The sequence below is a fragment of the Vanellus vanellus genome (genome assembly GCF_965231255.1).
Source record: "Vanellus vanellus genome assembly, chromosome: 1".
Taxonomy (NCBI): domain Eukaryota; kingdom Metazoa; phylum Chordata; class Aves; order Charadriiformes; family Charadriidae; genus Vanellus; species Vanellus vanellus.
In genome coordinates, this window is record NC_138905.1 from 205,684,052 (window position 1) to 205,706,482 (window position 22,431).

General features: G+C 41.7%; 1 protein-coding gene across 3 annotated transcripts in view; it reads right to left on the reverse strand.

Annotated features, from left to right (window-relative positions):
- The window catches only part of GRIA4 (glutamate ionotropic receptor AMPA type subunit 4), a gene marked incomplete at both ends in the record, with an annotated part of 232,294 nt that extends 210,287 nt beyond the window's left edge, over nt 1–22,007 (reverse strand). For all 3 annotated transcript variants that reach the window (XM_082483508.1, XM_082483509.1, XM_082483510.1), the window contains 2 exons: nt 20,618–20,776; nt 21,920–22,007. In XM_082483508.1, coding sequence (XP_082339634.1) covers nt 20,618–20,776; nt 21,920–22,007 — 247 coding nt within the window. The remainder of the gene's footprint in view (nt 1–20,617; nt 20,777–21,919) is intronic.
- Between the last annotated feature and the right edge of the window lie 424 nt (nt 22,008–22,431).

Below are 22,431 nucleotides of genomic sequence, written 5' to 3' on the forward strand. Positions count from 1 at the left end.
ATCAACAACTTCACAACTCCCATAATCAATCCAATTTAATCTGATATATGCTCTGTCAAATTGCATTTCAAAAGGCTTTTATAATACCAAAATTCAGTTATCTAGTAACAGCATTAGCAATGTTAATTTTCTAATCAGAACGCAAAATCATTAATTATCCATGCCTTCCTTAAGTAAAAGCTGCAGTTCCTAATCAGTACCCTACAGATCCTTTGATGTTTATGAGTAGAAAGGGTACATTCTCCTCTGGAAATACCTGTGAGGCTTTCGTTAGTGCTAGCGTGTGCATTGAACGCATAATTGCTTCACTGGGTCTGAGCCTCTCCAGTTGTTGCATCTCATGCCATCAACTACACCCGCACGAGGCTGATGCTCAATACCATGAGCAGCACTCTCCTGGTGGTCCTCGCTTGCAGGAAATCATGCTTGGGAATCAATCTCGCCACTCCAAAGATGCTGCTTTGCCATCATGTCTAGCCTGTTCTTATGCCAGGATAGTATTACACGAAGAGTCTATAATCATGAGGGGATTGGAAATATCCCCTGAATAAGAAAGGTAATTTTTCCCCAGGCAAAGGGTCCACCTATCTCCAATAGTGGCCAGAACTGAATATTTCCCCTGAATATTCTCCCAGCACTCAAGTATTTACAGCTCCTGGGTGTTTCCGAGTGGTTTGGCCTCATGGACCTCTTCCCCCCGAGCACAGCTAATCTGAACTTGAATCCATGCAAACTTTTTGCATCCCCAGTTTTCTTCTGAGAAGAGTCCCATTGGTCTACCACTCATCATGCAAAGAATACACCCGTTTATTTGTTTGGTTTGAATATGTTACATAAAAACATTGTTGGGGAAATGCAGTAAAAATACATGAAATAAATTACGTTAATTTACACCATTATTTCTAAAACTCTGAAAGTTCATCCCACTCTCTGGAAACAATTGTTTCCATACTTCAATTGTTATTAAGAAGTCAGCATGCATATAATTTTTCTTTAAAAAACAGCCCCAAAACAAACAGAGGAATTATTTTCAGATTTTTTTTTTCAGGCAAAAATTAATGTGTGAGAAGCTTACACTACAAATTTAATAAATTATTAAAACAAAAATTAAAAACAGAATAGTAAAACAATAAGTCAGCGACTGTTCTTGCCCTTTACAATCAGGGAATTAATTTTGCTGTGAAAAAGTGTACTCCATGCTCCAGGAATATACCGTCTTAAACTTGGTGATAAACCAACAAGCAATTGTACACCACACACTAAAATTAAATGACAGCTTTAATGGTACTAGGGAAAACGAAACATATTGCTAGGGCTATAAACTTGTTCATGACAACACTATAAGACAAAAACAAGAAAATATGCATAAATTTCTGTTTATTTTTATACTAGTAATAGATTGTCATGTAATAGTTTATTTGTTCTTATTAAAAAATCCTATTTTTCAGTCAGAGCATTTCCAGACGATAAAGACAACCATAAAACACAACTATCATGAAGTTTCTTACACCTATGTCTAAAAATGTAAATGGATCTCAAACTGTGCTCCGGCTGTCAAGAAGCTAGTCAGGGAATTTAGCTCCTTCCAGTCCTGCTGGTAACAGGTTCCTCGGCTTCAAGCAAACATTCCACTTTTCCTTCCCCATTCGTAAAATATTTGTGCTTTGGCCTGAAGAACACTGCAATGCTTCGAACGCCTTGCTCAGCTAAGCACTTAGAAGTATCCTTAACTTTACGCATACACGTAATTGCAATGACTTTGACTTAAGCAGGCTTTTGTGAAAAGGCATGAAAACCAATTTTCTCTGAGATGGGCCTTAAGAATGATACTTTTCATTGACAGGGAATAATTTATTTCTGAAGTATAAAAGTGCCCCCTTCAACTCTCAGAAATGGGGAATAGGAATATGCCCTGAAATAATTATTGGCACTGAATAGCTTACACCATTGATTTCCTTTTCTTCAACTTTTTGTGTATTTTCAGTTTTTAAAATAACAGATTGTTGCTGATGAGAACATCTAGATCAAATGAAATTTCTGTCTTTGGCACATAGTGATCAAACTGTCGGAAACTGGACCTAGTCATTTTGCCACACATGTGTACCGAGGAGATGCTATTGCACATACAGCATATATAGCTGGGCACTGAATCTTTCTGAAATTTCCAGCTGGCCTAGAAACTATAAAAGAAGGGGGGGTTGGCTGATTCTGTTCATTTTACAAACTAAAATGGAAACAGAAGTTGATGGTTAAAGTCACTGCACATAATTATCGATTCTGTAATTGGGTGAACCAATGTGTGTGCTCCAGCAGAAACCCTTCTGACTTTTTTTTCCAGACAAAATAAACTGCCTTTGACATACGGTGACTCGATCAGGAGAAAAATCGAGCCCTATGTTTTAGAAAAGTGAGCAACAGAATCTCCCATTAGCTTTACGGCTGCTGGAGCAGCAGGTGTCCTCAAGCACACCAGCGCTGGAAATCAGGCCCCAAATGCCTGATCGGTAGAAAATAGCCCAGATCACTTCTGTTCTCTGCAGCAGCAGCGATGGGGAGCTCTCCTTATGGCACTAGCTGCTGAATTTTTCCTGGTGTTAAGAATTAGAGACCTTTCCTTTCACCCCCCGCCTGCCCAGACCACCTGTGACGGAGGACACCAGCCTTGCTCTGGATGTCTGCTCTGCTCCGCTCCGATCTCCTGACCCGTTACAGCACACAGAAACCAAATGCATCTGAACAGAAGCTGAAATAATCTTTTCCCATTCCACATACATCGTGAAACATTCAGAAACTTAGTTAATGTTAATAATACAAACACTTCTGAAATCCCCATGTGAAAAGACACTAAGGAATCCAAAAGCTTGCTTTTTTGTTGTTGTTGTTTAGGGAAAATTATCTGCTGTGAAGAAAAACGAAGGAACGCTGCTGAACATCACTTTATAAGCAGGGGCCTTCCCCATAGGCAATGGGGTGTCTGGCCCCCACTGGGAACCAGGTATCTCATGCTCTTGACTTTTTTGGACTTATTAACATGACAAGAACATTTTCATTCAAAAATGCCCTCTTCCCATCCATGAATTATGTTCCCAACTACGGTGCATGACAGAGTAAAATAAGTCAGTGGGCCTGGGGGCTTTTTTAGTTACCCCGTGGAGGTTCGTGCTGCCCCAGGCCCTCCCGACGTCCAGGCACAGGCGCTGGTGGGGACCAAGGAGCCTCCTGGCCAAGCCCTGGTCCAGACAGACAAAGAACCACCACATTTAGAAGCACCTTAACACTTATCCGCCACTAAGCCTACACACAACTAGTACATTGTATTAAACGTCATTTTCATGGTAAGTGTCCGAAGACACCTCCACAAGAAAAAAAGGGTGTCACAAACAAACTGAGAATTTCCATTTTCTGTCTCCCAATACATCTTTAATTTAAAACGATATTTCAAACTATGGACATATATATTGCACAGGTGCCATTTATTCACCTTTAGGTTAAAAGCATTCCCAGTTATAATAATTATCTCTAATGATACTAAATTAGGTACCCATCATTTTCTTACAGCTGATTACTCCTCTGAAACCAGCCTGATGCTTAGGCAACAGTGTACTCTGCTATCTAGACTCAAGTTACAGCTGAGTATGTGATATATTGCATATACATTATGCTTCTCACATGCTACTTTTACTTTAGCCTGAAAAAGAATTGTTGAAGTAGATAATTATATATTTACAAGAGAAAGACTGTGAAAAGTTCATTACCTAAACATGGGTTTATGTCATCAAAGCAATGACATATCATCTATCATGCTACCCAAATTAGCAAGCAGTTCCTGGAATATTTATCATTAAGTCAATTGAACTTATATCTTCAAGAACAACTGGAAAGGACATGGTTAAGAAATATTTTATTAATATATCCAGAGTTTAAATGGGTGCTGTTAAATAACGAGAGAAATATTTTCCACAGAATATAACAAAATATTACAGCTCCTTCTCTAGGTTTTGTGTTCAGCGGTTCACATTGTACTTAAAGCTCAGTTTCAGAATTCTGAACATTTGTGATGGATGTACGTTTGTCCTATTTCCAGCCCTTCTTCCTGGAACAATTTCGAGAGTTCAAGCAAAATAGCTGCAGCAAGGCAAAATGGAGGAAAGAAAAATTCCACACGTTCTACTCTAGCATCTATTATCTACGCACCATCTTCCATTTATCTTTCTCGCACTGCAAAGCCAGCCCGGTCTATTTGTCTACCTCCTATTAATGAATTATAAATATACCCGATAATTAAAATTTGTTATTTACAATCCTGGCTATGCAGTGGCACTACATCTGATGCAAAGCTGTCGCTCCGTGTTAAAAGCAAGGTATGCAGCTCTCCAGGTCTTCTGGCAGCATTTCAAGAAGTCTTGCTAGAAACACTTAGCAGACATGCTCTTACGACACGATCACAGTGCATTAACCCTAAAGAGCAAGAAAAAACCCACATAATTTCAAAGCACACACACACACTAGCTATTTTGCTTATTAAAAGACCTAAAAGTTTTCCTCGGAAATCAACTATTTTTGGAGTCACTTATATTCACCTTAGGGGTTGCAATTGAGCTTTTAATGACAGTACTCGCTGCAGTAAGCCTGAGGCTGATAATCAGCGTTTATAGGCTCCTACCTCTACGGAAGAACAGCTGATGCCCCCTCCAGCCCCGCTGCTCGGCCCCCTCCCCTGCGAGGACGCGGGTGGGCAGGCACCAGGCAGCTCCTTGTCCAGACCCCAGTCCCCGGCAGCCACCCACAGAGGTGGCTACTGCTCAGCACGGGCAGCAACAGCACGGGCTGGAGCTTAATGCAGGTTTTATTCTCAAATTTATATGCTCAAATAGCTGCAGCCCCCCCATGGCTTTAGTGCAATCCTATCAGCTTACCCCCGTCCTCATCCCAAAACCAGCCCTGTCTGTTACTCAAGTGCGTGCAAGTCCCTTCCTGTCCCTGTCGCTGGGACGGCAGTGGCAGGGACACGGGCACCCCACAGCGAGGGGTGCCATAAGCCCTGCACGGGAGCACTGCCACGTCTGGGGGTGCCAGTGAGGCGGCAGCAGCTCTGCAGGTCGTTAATGACCCGTGAAACAGCATTAATCCAACACAACACCTGCCCTGGTATGCCTCGCTGAAATGGAAAGTACCAGCTTTGCCCATGTTCACCTACTTTGGAGTTTTACATTTTTTTTAAGATTTGTAAGATTTATACAGGAGATTCTTGGTTTTGAATGTGAGATACAACAAAGCAAACAACAAAAAATACCCAACAACAAAGCAAAGCCATCACCCCAAACATATCTGAAACCCATTCATCTTGCTCACACCTGATCACATCACTAACCCTCTTCTTACAAAGACACGAATGTTAGAAAGACGCTAATTTAAAGACATTTTTTGTCTTGCCATGCTTGCTTCTTGCCCTACAGAAGGGCTTTCCTTCAGGTCACAGTTTCTCTACTTGAACAATGATTGCCTTAGTCACAAATTAAAACAACCACCGTTGACTACGACAGCCTTTCCCCTTACGAGGAAGCCCTTTGGTGTCATAGGTTTGCACCAAAGTTAGTTTCTTAGTCCTTAAGATAAAAAAGCTTAACTTTCACACTGTTGCAGTGAAAACATGACCTCAGCCTGAGGAAAAGCTCTTCTTTCTGTTCTCCCTAAGGACAAGTGCAGAAGAGACCTGGTTTTCATTTCCCACTTATTCCCAGAAAATACTGTTTGCCCACTTGGGCTCCATGTCCTTCTCCCCATTCCTGGGTACCACAAGACATCGCACTTCCATTAGATAATCATAGGAACATGCAAAACACAGGTCGAAGGGATCACCAAAAAATATATATCTCTAAATCATCCCAGATATTAACTCTGATTAAACAGTGCTGTTGGCAGGTTCCCTTCATAAAGCTTGGTGGATGTGATGGCTGGAGAGGGAAGGGAGAAGGGAGGGACACACCACATCAGGTGGTTCGCTGAGACGACTACGCTCGCCTCCAGCTCCCCGTTCTCATTTTTCCAGGGTGTCCTCATTACTGCCTAGACCCCTGAGATCTACTGTAACCTCTTGAGATGCAGAGCATGCTCTGGGCAATACCATGGATGACGACAGAGCAGCGAGAGGAGAAGAACAAAGATCACCGTCGTCCTGTGAGGATGTGGAGTGGGACAGAGACGACTCGCTAAATGCTTGTACAGTGCATGTGCACATCTCTAAATAGAGGAAAACAATAATTAACTGGAAAGAGATAAGCAGAGCATCTAAATACAGTTAAATATATTAGTTGCTGCTCTGGGCCAAATTTCACTTTGGTTTTAGATGTTTCCAAACTCTGAAAATTTTCTAGAGTCTCTGAAATGTCTCTGGCTTCCACATCCTGTGAGGAACAGCAGAGCACCGAGTCAAAGCTTTGCCCTGGGAATTTCCAGCTGCTCCATTTTTTGTTCTCACACTCAGTGCTCTAAATATGCAATAGGACGAATATTATCACAGAGTTATTATTTCTGTCATAAATTTTAAAAACTACCTATATGAATAACTGTAAGTCAAAGTCCTCCAGGGACTGCCATAAATCCAAAAGCTGTCTGAGTGCTAGATTTAGTATTTCAATCATTGAATTAGCTGAAAGAAGTATAACAGTGCATGTACAGGACAGCTCTCTGTTGGGTACACACGTTTACACAGACTTCTGGGCAACAGTTTCAACCAGAAACGAACAGCAACTTGGTTCAAGCAAATTAACTCCCATCCATGCTTCCAATGGAGTATCGGGATTTGCCCTGCCAGGACATGCGATGCATCAAGTCTCTTAAAGTCTCTTCCTGGAAAGCATCTCCTAAATGTCTACAGATGTCTAACATAAAGCCAAAATAGAGAGCTTTAAAGGTATTTAAGTGTTTTGTAAAGTTCTCTCTTCATACAGATGGATGAAACCAAACAAATAAGATGTTTTCACATGTGTCTGCCTCTGCTGCTGCATGTAAGACACTATCCCAAAATACTGTGGCGTAGTCTTACTGACATCTCCCTATCATCCCAAGCCTCCTGTCAACCAAGGGCATAATTTGAGACACAAGTAACAATCCTAAGAAAACAGTTTGAGCTCCAGAAATTAAACTGTTGCTCAAAGTCTCTTGCAGATACATGTGAGAAAGCCAGAGCACAGACCTCAGTCATAAATATGTACAGGAGACCCCGGAGCAGAAGAACGCAGGTCCCACCCTTGTTTTGCTCCCCGTGTAGTTCACTCACTTGACAAAAGGGAGCAGAGATCCGTGCCCTTCCCGGGTCGGGGCTCTCCTGGGAGGGGTGTAGGTGCAGGAGAAAAAGGCCCCGGGAAGGTGAGGGTTGCCAGCCATCATCTCTTTTCTCCTCATGTCCTCAGTACAGCCAAACAGAGTTGGAATTACCATGGTCGATGGTGGAGTGGCCGAAATGTAATATACTCCAGCAAACATCTGCTGCATTCCTTTGGGACCACTGCCAGGTGTTACCACTTCCAGGGGACGGGATCCAAACAGACATCAGGGACCAAAGCGTCTTCTGCTTGGTCAAGATGACCACAGAAGACAGTGAGAAGTATTACAGTATAACCTCTAACGTATGCTTTCTCATACAACGAGGGCTGGCTGGCTGCCAACAAAAGCATCTCATCCAGTGCAATACCGGGAATGGCCACATCCAGGCTGCCCTCCACGGAGGTCTACTGTGGGTTACAACTGGCTGTACGGGGAGCCAGAATTATAGCACATCCTGGATTTTAGGGAGTCTGAGCCATTATTTGCTCTCTTGAAGTCAAGCATCAGGATAGCCATATTAACTGAGGTGACAATGACAGCTTTTTCAGTCACCCATGGCACAGACGCAGGGAGGCAGTCTGCTGCATTGCTGTCTTCTGACAGGGTTTGGATGTTTCAATCTCTGTTTGGACGCTTCAATCTCTGTTTGGACCTACTGAGAGAGGTGAGAAAAAGGGGCAGACTGCCACTAAAAGCTGGAGTTGTTCTGTATTCTTAAGATGGAAAGTTACAGGCTGCACCACAAAAAAAAAAAAATCTAGGATTTTAAATCACTTCGCTATTTTTGTCTTGGTGAAAAAACTATGGCACCAGCTTATTATGGTCACACATCCTTAAGGAACTTATCATCATCATGGCACTAACAATAGGTACAACATTTTGAAAGATTGACATTGAATTTCATAATTTTAATTAAGTGTGGAGCACTTTTTTTGGGGCCAGGAAAAGGCCCCCAAGGATTTTATGTCAGTAGACAGAAACTGCTAACTTACTGTACCAATAATCCAACAGTTTGCAGACAATACTTTCACAGACAGGACCAGATAGGAAGGCAGTACATTATCTTAATGCACATCTTAAGAAACCAACAGGCTTAAAGCTACACCTGTGTGTTACACTTTTGGTTACACGCATTTAACTCTCACTAATGCTCCGCAGATCTACTTGATGTGCAGTCAAGAAAGGAAAATGCCTCATGTAAGCATGCTCCCTCTGAACTGGAGAGACTTTACCCTTTAACATTCTCCTGTCTTTTAGAGCCACGCACAGGAAAAAACCTTCTTCATGCTGCTGATTCCCCTCATTCACGGTCTCTTTAATGACTTTATTTGCGCAGTCAATTGCTCAGAGACGTGAACAGGAAGGTGGCAATGCAGCCCCGCTTGACCATACCAAAGCTAAGGGAGCAAGAAGTTGAGGCCATGCAGAGCAGTTTCTCAAGGCGATGCTGCTGGCAGGGGATATCCACACTTTTTCAAAGGGGTAATTTTATGCTGGATCTCATTTTAATCTCACAGACACTATATAAGTGCAGGGAACCGCAATAATTATTATTATCCTATTACTGTAATTGCTCAAAGGATTTTCTGCTAGTCTCCCATTTAGCATAGTATGTGAAAGGCTGACAAAGAAAATGTGATTAAGGTGTGAAGCGCTGGTGCCTGCCAGCTGTACTGAAGTGCAAAAGATTCCCATCATAAACAGTAACTGAAAGAATGATGGGCTTTCTGGGGCTTTCATCAGGAAATAAAAATACAGGAGTCCTTCAACATCTGTCAGAGACCTAGAGAAGAATAGAGGAAAGCAATCCAATTCATCTGTATAAACTGTCTTTTGTGGTACAACACCACCACTCTCTCCTTCCATTCACTCCCTTAACATATTAAAGTATTGACCATGATGGAGTCTAAGGCAGGCTGAGGGCAGTAAGACAGAGATGGAAACAGGCACATTTTTTCTGAGGTTGTGTAAGGATATAATTTCTTCTCTGTTCGTAACCAAGAAACAAATGTTTTATGCTCTGTCCCTTCCCTTCCTCTCCCTGCAGTAGTTCAGCTGATGGCTATTTGTAATCAATACGTGACAGAAGCGAATGACACGTGCTGAACCCAGACGCCGCAGCGGCTCATCCCCAGGTGTGGGGCAGGACGGAGATGGGTGACCCAGCCCCAGGGACACCAGCTGCTGCCTCCAGTGCAGCAGCATTTCTCCAGCACTGCAGAGCCCGAGAAGCACCATGTCCACTGCTTCCACTGGTGGTGCTTCTCGCAGACTGTTCCCATATCATCACGAAAAGATGGGGCACGTAACAGTAAAAAGCAGGGAGGGAGAGGAGGATGACTGATGGAAGAGAAAAGAATTTTCCCTCTGTCTCTTTGAACGGTACTTTTCAGTCTTATGCTCTCCCATGTCTATTAACTCTACTGTTCTCCACTGGATGGACACATGGACTAGTAATTACTTCCCCCTCTGTACTAAGTTTTAAGCTTAGCCCAACCACACATCCACCTTGATGTCAAAGTCATGTCAGCTCCCACCAGCTGTAATCCCCAATTCTCAAACACCAGCCACACCTTCCTGCTCTGTCTTCAGAAGCAGAGAAGTCCCCGTGCAGCGAGCAGTGACTTCCTCCGCTCTCAGAAACCTCCTTCCCCAGCGCTGAATAATGCTGTGTCATAAATACCAACTGAATCTTGAACCCCTTCTCCCACCCAACTGAGGGTAAACGGAGGGCAAACAGAAACTTCAGGTACGAGGTCTCAAAGTCGTTCAACTCCTCACTCGAGGCAATCTGTCACTTCTGAGTCTACGAGGGTCCCCGGAGAACTGGGGCAGACCCACCGCTTGCCTGGGCTCCAAATCATCGCACGCAGCGCCTGGCTGAACCTCGCCCGTTGTACGCTGCACAAATGCATTTGTATTAACAGTGCCTGTTCTTTTTCTGAGTTAGTTATCTAAAAACACCTTTTAATTTTCCAGCTGATTTTAATAATAACTGTGTAATAAATCATTTAAGCAAACCATTTAATGGATGGAGTGGTAGTAAACAGGACGCCACAAGTACAGCTATTAGTATACCATAATTAATTGCTGAGGTCTCGTGTTATTATTTCTCCCTCTTTTAATGCCTTATGGTATCAGGAAGTAAAAAGTTTGTCCATTTTTTCTTCTTTCCACATATGTCTGCTATTCAGAATAGCGCAGCAGATCATCAAAGACAGCTATGGGAGCACTTCTGGCATTCCTTTATTCAGGCTTTTGCTTTCTGCAAATATCCTTGTGCATTAAATCTCATTCATCACCATGTTTGTGTTCAGGCCGCCATCTCTTCCGACACACAAAGCAGATGAAACCAGGGACTTCCAAAGCTAAATCCATAACTCTTGGTACCTTAAGCTAACAGCCCAAACCCTCCAGGTGAAAGCAGTAATAGATTCACATCCACTGTGGCTCATAGAAAGTGAAATATGTCTAACACACATGACCGTTAAGTTGTATCTGTAGGTAGACTAGCCCGTGAATACAAATAATGGGGATTAGCGTACATTTGTTAGCAAAAACATTCTTAACGGTCTTTGAACGTATTTACCAAGCTTATATTACTACTGCTTCAAGCCATACTCCCTGCTGTGGCGTTAGGAGATGTTCTTTCTTAGGAGAGGAAAAAAACACACCATTTCTGTCCACTGGAAGTATTTTTCAAGGGAACTTGAAAGAGGCCCCGGTACGTCCTTACACGTCTTGCTGTGGCGTAAGCCTCGCTGCCACGGGTGTCCCTCACTGCCCCTCTGCAGAGGCAAGACATGGTACCAACCAGCCAAAACAAACTTCAGGGGGCTCTGGGAGCTGCACAAGCGTGGCAAGTGGATGCAAATCATGCTGATTATGGTACCTCTCTAAATTAAAGACCAATAACAAACCCAGTAGGGAAATATTTCTTCTGCTTGCCTACTCTGTGTGACTCCTCCATTCAACACAGATAAACATAGGGAGTGGTACATCCAAATGACATGTTGATGACATGACAATTTACCCGTCATTCTTCCAGTCTTTAATTCAGCGCTGGATTTATTTGGAAAAAGTGGGTACCCAACCAGAAAATAATTATGGGTTCGATAAAGAAATTAATTGAGGCTGGCTCATTAGCATCTCACTGGTCAGACTGGGTGATCAAAATGGTCCCACCTAGCCTTAAAAGACCACAATCTGGGAGCACTATTACATGCTATCCGCTCTCTCATTTATTTTGGTGACCTTTACTTTTTCTTCTTTAAAGCACTGATGTTCATAGTCATCAGACAACACTTTATCCCCTAGTCTGGTTTCACACCTTTTCTGTATCATCCACAAGGACTTGGAACTTGGATCACTTCCATGTGGCACTGCTCCCGACCTGCCAGCCACACACATTTATGGGGCATATGTACTCCTGCCACAGATGCAGACATGTGTCCTCCCAATACACCAATGCCTTCTTATGCTCTTTTCCTTGGACATTTCCTTGTGCCTCCAGAGAGCAACTTCTATCTATATAATAATGTATCACTTAAAGTATTGCCCCGTTGCTTTTGCCGCTCAAGAGAAGCACTGAACAAGGACACTGATTTTAAAAACAAGGACCTGAGAAAGAAAAACTCCTGACCAGCTCTTAACTGAAGGCCACGCAAACGGGTAGGTACAGAGACAGCGTTAACAGGGTGTACAAACAGCCCCAAGAGCCAGCTTCCTACCTGGCTTGTGCTTTCTACTTGGAGTAGAAGCGAGAAAAACTCCCAAGTCAGTCATGAGCATGTGACTATTGATTTTCAAAGGAAATTATCCTCCCAGATGCAGCGTTTTTGGGAAGTCCATTCTTAAACACTCTTCTCAGTTTAAACAGATAGAAATGACCAAGGCTGGAGGCCTTTATTAGCGAGCCTCTCCCGGACAGATCCGCACAGAAAACCTCAAGGAAATCACTAATACGAGGTCCCACACACCTCTGCTGAGGCTGTGGGTCTGTAAAGTCTCGTTCCTTTCCCCCCCCCATCAGCTTAGGTGAGGGAAAAAAGGGCTAAGTGTACTGATGTGTCTGCACTTTTTTTTTAATATTATAGCTTTTTACTCCTGAATTTTACATGAATGTATCTCTGCTTGATAAAGTGTTTTTCACTTGTGCTCAATAATGTTTTCCAGACCTGAACACGGCACCATCCAGACCCATATCTCACATTAACTAGAAGCATGAAATACTGCTACTGTACATCAGGAATATTAAAGCAGAACAGGACAAATAATACGCTACATTTTGTACTCTCTTTGCTCTACAAGAATTTCATCTCTTTCCCCTGCCTCTACCTTGAATATGTATTACATGAATCATTTTACCCACTGAGGAAACAGACCTGACCCTGACATTATAAAAAAGTCATGTAGTATCAGTTAAATCTTTAACAAAAGGAAAATGAAGCATAACACATAACTGTGACAGAAATTAAGAAAACCAGAATATTTTGTAAAATAATTCCTAATTTGAGTCCCCTTCTCTGGAGATTTTCAAGACCTGCCTGGATGCAGTCCTGAGTAATGTGCTGTAGGCAATCCTGCTTTGGCAGGGGAGTTGGACTAGATGATCTCTAGAGGTCCCTTCCAACTCTGAAAATTCTGTGATTCTGTCATTCTGTAATTATTTTGTATAATAATTTCTATTACTAATATACGCATCACCTTTTGCACCACAATGTGAAAATGTAAATTCCACATCCATTTAGAAATGGATTTGAAAACTGAGGCAAACAAAGCGTAAAAGTCTCAATTGTTTTCAGCAATTAACTCTCACTACCTGTGAACTTTCCTAAAACACCTATTTGATGGATATTCATTTGGCATACCTGAAAAGGTGATGTGAAAATCAAAATGAAGTTTAAATTTTATGGATTTATGCAAACGCACCTTAAAAGCAACTGGAAGAGCGTGCACGCAGAAATGGTCGGAATCTACCCTACAGAGGGTCTCAAGTGAGAAACAGGGGAACTGCTATGAATAGTTAAAAGCTCATATATTTTAATATCAGTATTCGAAATGTGTTTAAAGCCTTTCCCCACAAAGAACCTAATAAATAAGCTGGCGAAAAGTGTGCTTTTATTTCTCTTGTGCTCTATTTGGATTTACAGAAAAAAAACACCAAACAACTGCAGTCACGCTCATGTTGTCCATGACTTTAGAATATAGAAAGGTACTGCACAAGATTGCATTTTTCAGGAGCAATGGTTGCATATAAATGCAACAACACTGAAATAGCCTGTGGAGTACAAGAAAACAGTAGCCCAAGTGACATTCTTTTAAAATAGGCAATTATGTACCAGGGGTCCAATTTCTAAACATATATTTTTTTAGAAAAATAACAGGACTTAAGCAATTTAATACTTCTAAAAAATTGAGCTATGAGACGAAAGAATGAGAACCTGTTTGCCTTGCAAAAAAAATCTGATTCCTGCTATTCCTTCATTATAATGGGTTCCAGTCTGCAATCCCTGCTCAGGCAGAGCCCCTATTTAAAGCACCGACAGCTCTGCCTGGGGAAAGAGCTGCAGGACAAGGGACAATATTTGAACTGGAATTTGTTAACGTTAGCATAGCTGGCCAAAACCCAGCAAGAATAGTAGTTTGTTAATAAGCATCCAGGTAGTCCCCCTTAAGCCCAACATCAAACTCATGTACAATCAGCTCCTGAGTAACCCGGTGAAGAGGAAGGACGAGCTGGGTCTTTACAGTGCATTGCCAACACAAAGGTGACATGTACATGACACTCTGGTTCCATTTTCTTTCCATAAGGAAGCAGGAACCCAACAAACAGCTGCAATTACTTGAGCAAGTCAAGCAGATGCTTGATCAGGACTATGGGGAAAAGAACAGGGAAGAAACAAAGTCCTCACAAGGAAGAACCACTATTGAGACAAGACAGCTGACCCATGCGCTATCACACAGATAAGGACAGATTTTCCACAGTGCTCGGCCGTAAGCAGTTCCCATTGGGAAGGCAGGTGCTGCTGAGCCGTCTGGAAAACATTAGAACATCTCTAAATGTCAAAATGTAAGATAGGCTCTCTATTTGAACTTGGGTGCCTGAAAATAGACATTGCTGACATGGAATTTTTAAGAGTACTCAACCCATAATTGTATTGACAAACAATTGAATACGTATCAGCAGTGTTAAAAGCCAGTAAGATCTTTAAAATTAAAAATAAATAAATAAATAAGTTATGTAAGAACCCAAACTAGATAGAGGAAGATAATAAAACTTCTGAGAAAATGGTTAAAAGTAAAGCAACACCAAAATTTGCCAACAAGATGCCATGATCAGGTGCTCTCTGTTTTCCCAGAGTCTGAAGAACAATTCTTGATTTACAAAGGAATAAATTACCTAGTTTGACTTTGTGTCCCAACACATAACTTCGATAGAGGTATGCCTAGCTACGTTGCAGAAGCAGACTCGGTGCTGTACTCGTCCAAAATCTTTGCCTCAAGCCAACTACCCAGAGGAGTGGAAATCCAGTGAGGAGGCCAATCTTTCCCTTTAATTACACTGGTTCTTCACTTTTGCCCTATCACAAATTTAATATCTCCTTTAAATCAGTCATATATTAAGGAATAAGAACTAAGAGAAAAGATTATTTGGTTCCAATGCGTTTAAATCCAAAGAACTTCACCCGCTCACAATCTGAATTTGCACAATTCATAGTAGAATCTAAAACTGTTAAGAAATCAAAGCAGACGGCGTCCTCTCTCATGAACAAGCAAGTCTCAAAACAATCAAGACCTAAAGATGAAATGCATGAGCTATTTCGACTAGCATACAAACTTAGATTACAATGATAAAGCTGAAGTTAATCAATTTAATTTCTTTGTTAAAGTGCTTTGTCCTAGACAAGAAGTACTTCACTGCATTGGCTTCTGCAGGAGGAATGAAGGACCAAAGTATTTGTCATTAATCCTCCAAAACAAAGATTCAATTATTTCTGTAGCCTATAATAAAGCTTTTGAATTTACGGTTTTAGCCAGTCCAGTAACATGCGAGGATAAAAGTCTTATTTCACGCCAGGGAAATGCATGTTGTGAATTGTCACTGAAGAAATCTGACTATATTTCAGCAAAGGCCCATTGCTTATTTTCCCAACAATAATTTTCGATTTCATTGAAAATTAAATCCAGACTCTTCTGATTGGAGCTATTGATGGTTGATTTTCTTTCTGTTGTACAGCTATTTACAAGTATCACATTTAGAGCTATGAAACTCTTTGAATATGGATCTTGTTCTGTCTTACAAATATACAGAACCCTTCTTATGGCAAATGACACCCAAGTACCCCTATATTCTTTGATTCCATCAGCAAGTGCTAATAATAGAAATTTTAAGAGAAATTGTTTTCAATAATTGGAGTCCAGCTTGAGATAAACTCCATGCATTAAAGCAAAACCCTCACTTCAAATGGGTTTTTGTAATCGGTCCTATTTTAGAAGGGTACAATTTAATCCAGTTCCATTTTTCTAGCCAACTGGCACACTATTTGCTTTTGCAGTTCAAACCTGACCGTATGGTACGCCTTTATGGTAACTCTCAATATACTCCAAACTGCATCCTTGGGAATACTGTACTGCTCTTGATAGCAAAATACCATTCAGCTGTATGAAACCTCACTTTCTAAATAAAGAAAGCCATGGTTTTAAATGACACTGATGATTAAACTAAGGTTACACTCCTATTGCTAAATTGAGTTGTAATTATAAAGCAGAATTAATAACCAAATTTAATGAAAATCCCATTATGATGCAGCTTAGCAAATCAAAGCTGAAACTGCTGTAAGTAAAATGACAGATAGTCACAATATAAAGGCAATACTACATTTGAGTCTATTTCCTCAGCTTTTGGGGTGTCTCAGCAGAAAAGTGAACTCCAAAACGACATTGCCTCCCCCCTCACTAGGAAGCGCGAGCCCAGAGACAGAGCCACAGCGAGGGCAGGGTGGCAAGGGAGGTTCCTGTCGGTCCTCAAGGCTGCCTCTGACCTCAGTGGACCTCACCCAGAACCTGCATTCATGCCGGCGAGGCAGAATCAGGCCCTCCAGTTTCAGGTCATCAACCCTGCATAAGTCCAAAGGGCACAAAAGTCAAAGAAACTAACTCTTGGGAAAAAAAGGAAAGCTATTCCAAGATACGAAATATTTAATTCCAGTGGTCTTTTCTTCTTCTGATCCACGTGGCACATAAAAAACAAAGTTATATTTTGGGGGTTTTGTATCTACTGGCATTAAAATCTGGTAAGAACTGAATTGTGCAAAAGCTGAAACAAGAGGAGTGTCTGTTTTACCCTGAATTACACTTATTAGGAATATATTCATCTCAGAATACACATGAAGTCAAACAGACTCAAAGAGAAAAGGTTTACTTTTAGTATGAAGCACTGATGAGAGACTTGAATCAATCTCTTTTCTTCCCCATTTAGCCTCGTCCTGTACAAGAACTGCAAGACTGGTTATACATTAAGGATTTTTGAAACTTCAACAGAAAAATTCACAATCACAAGACAAGAGCTGGAAGGCAAGTGGTTCTTTGTAAAATTATAGAGCTACCTCTCAGAAGTATGCAAGCAGGTTTAGCGTTGCCTGCGTTGCCGAGATACACTAATGTAATATAGATGGTGCACAGAGTGGAGAAAATTATTTTGCATTTAGCTAAAGAATAAACATATACAATCCTCTCCAAAAATCAATGCATTGCTCTAACATCTGAAATCAAGCTGGAGGTAGTTTTCCAATCGCGAGCTAAATTTCCTGCTTATAATCTGCAAACCAATGTATGCCAATAGTCAAATGTTTCAGCTCTGGTGTATTGTGTTCTGATGAGTAAGAATCTTGTACTATTCATGTTTTGCAATAATTTCAGCTCTCTCTGTCAGTAAGAGAGATTCTCTGAATAATGTATGCAGTGCAAAAGAAATGAACAGAGTTTAAATAAAACACACAAACGGGAAGGGGAACGAAAGAAGGCTATCTCCAAACTGATACAGATCAGACCAATTTTGCAAACTTAGAACAGAGTCTATCTGCTTAAGCAACCTGTTTCATACGCATTCATGATTTAGACCAAAAATACTAATGTTCTGGGCCTGTTTAAAGAAAACAAAATTGTGTAAGATAGCCATTAGAAGATAGGTATTAAAATGAATATACAAAATCACGGCAGTTCCAAAAGTACTCCTGGGCGGACATTTGGCTATATATTTTTATCTAGTGAAAAGAAAAAAAAAAAAAAACCTCGAGTTTTGCCAACGTTGCAGCGAGTTTACCTGCTAATACGCCATCCATAATCCTTTGAAATAGTCTGTTTACTGTCCCTAACACATGCAAGGCGCCAGGCCCTGAATCTTCACGAGTAGCCGCTGCAGCAAATGGAAACAGAAATAGAGGCAACTGGTCATGGCTCAGAGCTTTACGCTTGAACTCACATGAATATTCATTTCAGCCCAGCAGCTCCAAGGCTTTTGTACTGTATATTCGGGGACGTGTGCACCGAGTAATTTCTACACAAATAGCAAGATCCAAAGTCGCTGCTTCACAGCGGTTCGGCAAAGAGTTATCATTTCATATTGCCATGAAATCACTTAATTCAGAGCTGATGGTGGGGGTTCTTTAATTAGGTTAGAAAATCTCACACATCTGCGCTTTAGAAGCCTCTGTGAAGCCAGCAAATTCAATCACATGGAAGCCGGTGTCCTCCAGCTATCAGACAATTGATTTTTGCAGGATTCTGCTCATATTTAGCTTAAGGGACATGCGATATGTTCATTCAGTTGTCAGTCAGTTTGCCTACGTTCCATGAGGAGAAGATTTGTTGTTTAAAAAGTATTCCTCAGTATTAAAACGTTTAAAAGAGGCAGAAGCAGTCGGACTGTTGGCACGAGACTGCAAAACGCGAAATAAATACAAACTTGGACTAATGCAAAAACATTGCATGTTGGTTTAAGTGGGAAGTACAGACCTAAATTAGGCCTGTGGGATTACGCCTATTTAATACAGACACGTACAGAATTATATGAGCATACACACACATAAACATGTACATTTACCTTCCCCCCCTTTCTCTGCCTCCCCCCATACTGTAAAGATGCATCATCTCCGAGTCATTAAACTCTCTGGAACTGAAACTGGGTTCAGTTAAAAAAAAAAAAAAAAAAAAAAATCAGGTTATGAATCGCTATTGCTATAAATGACAGCCAACATAAGGGGACGGGTTTTCCTCAGTTAAAACAATGCAAGGTAAACAGACCCTAAGGTGGCTGGAATGAGAGAGAAGAATCTGCTGCGAATAGTCCAAATGAGGAAAGTTTGGGGCAAACCCTTTTTGAATCTGTGGTGTTAGTCTCATACAGAGAAGTGGCTCAATTTTAGACAATTTAAAATTTATGCAAATCAGAATTAATTCACTAACGTTCGAACGGAAACACTGTGCAATACCCTTAATCCAAAAAAGTAACAATAGCCTGAGAAATTATGTGGTAGAACTGGATGCGTAGGCAGAATCTAAAATAATTGACTTCACCTGAAATTACTGATTTCAATACACAAAAATTTTAATCCCCTCCTCTTTCACTAAAAATGAAAGTTTAAAAAAGCTACTGTGTCATTTGTCTTCATGGAATATATAATCAGTGCCTGCAAAAGTTGACGTGCATTGTCATATTTTCTCAATGAACTACACCTGCATAGATCTGACTCCTTCCAGTTTCAAAGCACCTTTTGAAATGTTTTCTCCTTATGGAATTTGATATTGATTTTCACGCTAAACACAACTAATACATTGCTTAATAGAGAATTCACACTTAATGGGACATCAATCTTCCCTGCATAAAATGAATGGAGCCATTTTGGCAGCTCAGAAGCTTTTCCTGTTAAATAAGGTGGCAAGGTCATCTGAAACTTGGAGTACCAAAGACTCATAAAAATAAATTTAGCAATCATTCAATCAACTATACATGAGAACTGCACAGTACATTGTATGTTTACATATTAAAAAGTGCCATAGAGATAACTGTGAGAAAGTGGAGAGAAACATAGTACGTATTTTAAAGGCACGATGAACACTAGGACCTTCTTCAGTATGTTTCTATTTAAAACTCATCCACCAACGTTGCTCAGGGCGTCTACTTCCAGAGGCAACTCACTCCTGAATGAAGAGGAGGGATTCGAAAACTTAAAGGCCACAGAGGAAAACCTATAGAGTCCTGAAATATGAACATCAAAGTAGTAATGCTACTACAGTCTTCAGCTTTGCCACGCTATATCCTGCTGTCTTACATAATGACATGAATTCCTTTTTATAAGCCAGACATACATGAAGATAAATAGAAATAACGCTTTGCCACTCTCAGAGATTAAGCAGTATCCAGCACGCGTTTTAACCACTGTTAAAGACCCTGAGATGATTTAAACGTAGGAAGTTCAGCTAATTATACTTTCCTTTAAAAAAAAAAAAAAAAAAGTCAATTTTACCTCATTTGGTAAGGGCATTTCTTTTTCTGTTTTCCTCCCGTGGTGTATGTGCATCTGTGGGTGTGCATGGGTGTGTGCGTATAAAATATATAGTAGGAAGAGAATATTTGTTCCAGTTGAGGAGGTCTGTGAAATCAAGTAGATCAGATACTAACTTGATTTGGCACCAATGTATGGATGCACAGAGACATATCCACAGGATGTATGCATTACGAGATGATAAGAGACATTTACAACCTAGAATATAAGAGCAGGGCTGCCTCAAGTGACATCACCAGATCAACTGCAGCGTCAACCAACTCAGATATATTATCCTGCACACCACTGCTTCCTTCTCTCCTTTCCAGCCATTAGAAAAGCATTTGTGAGCACAAACATTATCGTGTATTTTCAAACACACACAAGACGCGCCATACCCAAAAGCGAACAAGAGTTAACTGTGGGGTTTACAGACTGATCGAGAGGTTCGTAATTTTTCTTTACAACAACAAAATTCATCTCCATAGAAACCGAGAAGCAAGAAACTATAGTAATAACACTAAAGTAAATGTCACATCAGGTTAGTCAGCAGAAGGCAGGAGAGGGGATTTTGCTCCAGTTAGAAACTAACCAGGATTGCTGCCCCTTTTGCTCTTCTGCAAAGGGTATCTATACTGAAGACAGCCTTACTGATGTATTTGCGATGCAAGGTAATGATGTGGTTTCCTGTTATTTCCACTGCAATTTACCCGTAAGGTGGTCAGATCAATGGCACGTTTACTTACAGGCATTTGTTACAGCGAAGCTGTTAGCTGTTTCAATGTTGTCCACATGAGGAACCAAATTAAAAGGTGCTTCGGATGCATTGGGGCTGGTGTTATGAAGAAAAATTGCTAATCGAAAAGCAGTATATTCCTGATCTGTGTTCCTGATGAAGAGACCACCTACACAAAAACAGAAAAAAAGGCAAAAAGCAAAGGAAGCAGGGTGAATTATCTGCAAGCTACTTCCTATCTTGTAACACCAAGCAACTGTCTCTCCCAAAGCTGCACAGTAAAGCGAGTCCTGAGACTTTAATGGATAAGGAACTAATCATATTCGTAATCACAACCACTGCCTTTAAATCACTGTTCTCAATCGATTTTAACCTCCCTGATGCATTCATGCTTCTTTTCTGACTTCTCAGTTTCCAGCCCTTCATACATAGATACCCAGATTTGTCATGATTACAGTGACCTTTGAAAGTGTTTAGCCTCCATCACCCTGATACCGAACACACTGGTAAATCAGCTACTCAACAGCCTCTTACATTAAGTGGCAGGCTGATTAAGGGGAACGATGCTTTCTGGATTAAAAAAAAAAAAAAAAAGAAAATACAACTCAGCGTAGGATAATCTGCACTGAACAGGAATATAATGAACTTTGCTCCTCCGCAGCCATGTGCAGGCAGGGAGCAGCTCAGCCTTATTAACAGCATCTTTACAAGTCCACGAGAAATGATGCAGTGATGGAGCTGAGCTGGAAAGAATTCAGATAGCTGCGTCCCATCCGAAACACGTCCGAAAGGAGGGAAGCAGGAAGCGATGGGAAAAGGGTGAGGAAGGGGCACAGAACTACACGGAGAGACCTACAAAATCCTAAACTTTCCAACTATGAGAAGGGAAAGACGGGCAGCGTTGCCTTTTACCCCCCACCCCTTGCCGGCTACCGCAACCTCCGGTGCACATAAACTCGCCATCCCTCCGGGAGCCAGGCGAAAGCGGGGGGTGCCGGAGGGGGCTCAAGTAGCCCAGGGGCATTAGCCCAGAGCCCCTTCCGATCCTCCACAGCCCGGGGCTGGGAACGAGCTCTGCAAAAAGGCAAGCATCCTCCCTGCCGCACGCGAACGCACGCGCATATGTATGTATATACACACACACACGGAGGCATACATATACAAATACACGCGGATTTTCCGTGAAGGCAAGGGAAATGGGATGAGCGGCGGAGGAGAAATCCGCAAACTGCCTTTCAGAGCCTCCCTTCCAACTCACTTTGGGAAGGATTGAACCCCTGGACACACGCACACAGCCCAATGCAGCGCTTACCTATTTGCACACTGCTAGGAAAAGCTCCCATTGCTAGTCCCCAAAAGCCAGAAAACAACAAGACAAGCTGTCTGCAAATTATCCTCATCTTCTCTTTTGCCTCTCTGTCTCGCCTTCGCCCGCTCGCTCGCTAGATGCTGCTCAGAGAGGCATTGAGGACGAGGTGGCTACAAACAAAATCAAGAATTAAAAAAAAAATTAAAAAAAAAAAAAAAGAGGGAAAGGGGAGAAAAAGAGAGGTTTCCTCCTTTCTTTTTCTTTCTTTTTTTTTTGTGTTTTTTTTTTGTTTGTTTGTTTTATTTGTTTGCTATTCTCTCCCGCTCGCGCTCTGCCTCTCTCCCGGTTGCCGCCGCCGCCGCCGCCGTTTCAGCAAGCCATCCCGCCGCGCCGGATTTTTCCCGCAGTCTCCATCGCCGGGGAGCGGTTTCTGTCCGGCTGCAAACGTTGCACATGCAGAAGATGGTGGTGAGTTTGGCGGCGGGGGGGAGCGTCTAGTGGCGGCGCGGCGCGGC